Source organism: Asparagus officinalis, chromosome 5 (assembly GCF_001876935.1).
Source record: "Asparagus officinalis chromosome 5, Aspof.V1, whole genome shotgun sequence".
Taxonomy (NCBI): Eukaryota; Viridiplantae; Streptophyta; class Magnoliopsida; order Asparagales; family Asparagaceae; genus Asparagus; species Asparagus officinalis.
Window position 1 is genome coordinate 122,466,315 of NC_033798.1, and position 2,720 is coordinate 122,469,034.

Consider the following 2,720-nt stretch of genomic DNA (forward strand, 5'->3'; position numbering starts at 1 on the left):
ACTAAGGAAAGTCTGGGAAAAATCACATAACCCACAAGCCCAAATCAAGTGAATTAGTGAATTCTCTGTAAAATATTACGCTTATAGATCCACTGAAATCATAGAAACGGAGAATTGGAGAAGTAAACAAACCTGTACTGGTACTAAGGAAAGTCTGGGAAAAATCACATAACCCACAAGCCCAAATCAAGTGAATTAGTGAATTCTCTGTAAAATATTACGCTTATAGATCCACTGAAATCATAGAAACGGAGAATTGGAGAAGTAAACAAACCTGTACTGGTACTAAGGAAAGTCTGGGAAAAATCACATAACCCACAAGCCCAAATCAAGTGAATTAGTGAATTCTCTGTAAAATATTACGCTTATAGATCCACTGAAATCATAGAAACGGAGAATTGGAGAAGTAAACAAACCTGTACTGGTACGAAGCTTCAAATAGATCTCATCAGCACGGCCTTTCCCTCCAGCACCCTTACTTAGCCTATCTTGAAGTGAGTGCCTAAGGGCGCCTGCATCATAACCAAATCAAGTAATAAGAACACAGCAGCTAAAAATTGTTAAACAAAAGTCATCCTGGCAGCAAAAGATCTTCTCCTTACTTGCAGAAACCTGCTGAGATTTGTTGTCAATCTGCAAAATGATAGATTTACTGTTCAAAGATCCATCTCTGTGCAAATCAATACTGATAGGCGCCCGCGTCGCTCCATTCTCCCCCGTCGGCTGCACACCAAAGCAAAATTAGTCGAAAGTTCCCGAATTATCCCAAAATAGCAAACTTTTTCCTTCATACCAATACTGGATGGCCGATCAAACTATTCAAGACCGCAGATTTCCCAGCACCCTACAACATCAATCACTCATTAACGAATCTAATCAAATCAATCGGTCTGAGATCAAAACAACCACCGCAATAAGCACTCACGACGTTGCCGAGAGCTACAACGTTCGTGAAAGTAGAGCTCCGCCTCGACGACGACTCATCGACATCCTCATCAGCAAGAAGAGCAGCAGCCTGCATCATAGACTCAGAGAGCTTGACCAGTTCGTCCATTGCCTCCATGATCGAAGAGATCAAAAGATCTAGATTCAGATCTGGCGCAGTTCGAGTTGGAAGATTCGATCTAGGGCTTCGCAGATCCGGATCGGGGTACAGAAACCCTAGATCGGATGAGAGATCCCCGGTGGCGGTTGAAGAGAGAGGAAATCGGAGGAGAGAGAAAGAGTGGGGGTTAGAAAAGTTCTAGAGAGAGAAGGAGGGAGAGAGATTTAAGGGGGTTGATCTCACACGTACGTCTGATGTGAGAAAGACGAGAGTAAATGGTTCGAAAAGGGAGCGGCCGTCTCCGCGGTTCTTTAGGAGGAGAGCGGGTGAAGATTTGGAGGCCGTCTCTGTTTACTTTGGGTTGAAGGAAATATGTATTTTCAAAGTGGAGAATAACAGCCCACACCGCTTGTGACGGTACGGAACGGGAAAGGATTATTTCATATTTTTTTATAATAAAGTGAAAATTATGAGCGTTATTGGTTGGGACAAGTTAGCGCTAAGTAGGATAATTATTTCAATAGAACAATTTTATCCCTTTTAGATGTTTCGAGTAATATAAAGTGGAACAATTTAGGATAATTAAATAATTTAAAACTTTAATTTAACAATTCATGTGGGATAATTGATGATATGGCACCTTATTAAAGTATAATATTTATTTGTTAATTAAGTCTAAATTAATTTACCTAATTGGTTTAGCATATTATTTGGCATGTTATTATAATGTAATACATTAATTTACTTTATACTAAACTATAGTATATTATATTATAATTACTAATTAATTATAACTATATTTAATGTTATTAATTAATTTAATATAATATAATATAATATAATAATATGATATATTATATAATAATTGAGAATGAATATACAAACAATAATATTTAATATAATATTTTAATAATATTTTTAATCTAATATTATAATGTTTTGTTTAAGTTCAATGTTAATATTATCATTAAATATTAAAATTATTCATTAAAAATATAATGTTTTATTTCAACTTTATGATAATACTATATATTTAAATAGAATAATTGATGAATGACTCCTTATTAAATATAATATAATCATAAATATACTATTAATTATTGTTCCAATATTTATTAACTAAAATATATGTATTAAATAACTATAATATATTATATTAATTTATGTTATATTATCATACTTAATATATAGTAATTTGTTATAATTTTACTGTAAGTAATAAAATATTATTTATATATATTATATTAACTACAATAATATTGTACAATATATTAAGACTATTAATTAATTAATAAATTATAATAGAAAATAGTAAATTATTATATAATAAATATATTTAGTATAATTAATATATTATTATAGTTAAATTATATAAAATTATAATCTAATATAATATTTTAAGAATTATTTAAAATACTACAATAATATTTTTATTCTAACTAATAAAATATATACTAAATAATATAAAGTAATATTATAACAATATAACACTAATATTATAATATTTGAAATATTATTAACCAATATGTAATAATGATATATAATAATGTTATATTAGATAATATTATATAATATTTATTATCTTACATTATAATAGAATTTTATAATATAATATAATTAAGATATATTATATATTATAATACAATTAACATATATTAGATATTTAATAAATTAG

General features: G+C 29.4%; 1 protein-coding gene across 1 annotated transcript in view; it reads right to left on the reverse strand.

Annotated features, from left to right (window-relative positions):
- Positions 1 to 1,403, reverse strand: part of LOC109841047 (dynamin-2A-like) — an 18,227-nt gene extending 16,824 nt beyond the window's left edge. Inside the window, exons 1-4 of the mRNA XM_020409905.1 lie at positions 926 to 1,403; positions 794 to 844; positions 603 to 723; positions 417 to 512 (exon numbers count right to left, since the gene is read on the reverse strand). Coding sequence (XP_020265494.1) covers positions 417 to 512; positions 603 to 723; positions 794 to 844; positions 926 to 1,063 — 406 coding nt within the window. The 5' untranslated portion in view covers positions 1,064 to 1,403. The remainder of the gene's footprint in view (positions 1 to 416; positions 513 to 602; positions 724 to 793; positions 845 to 925) is intronic.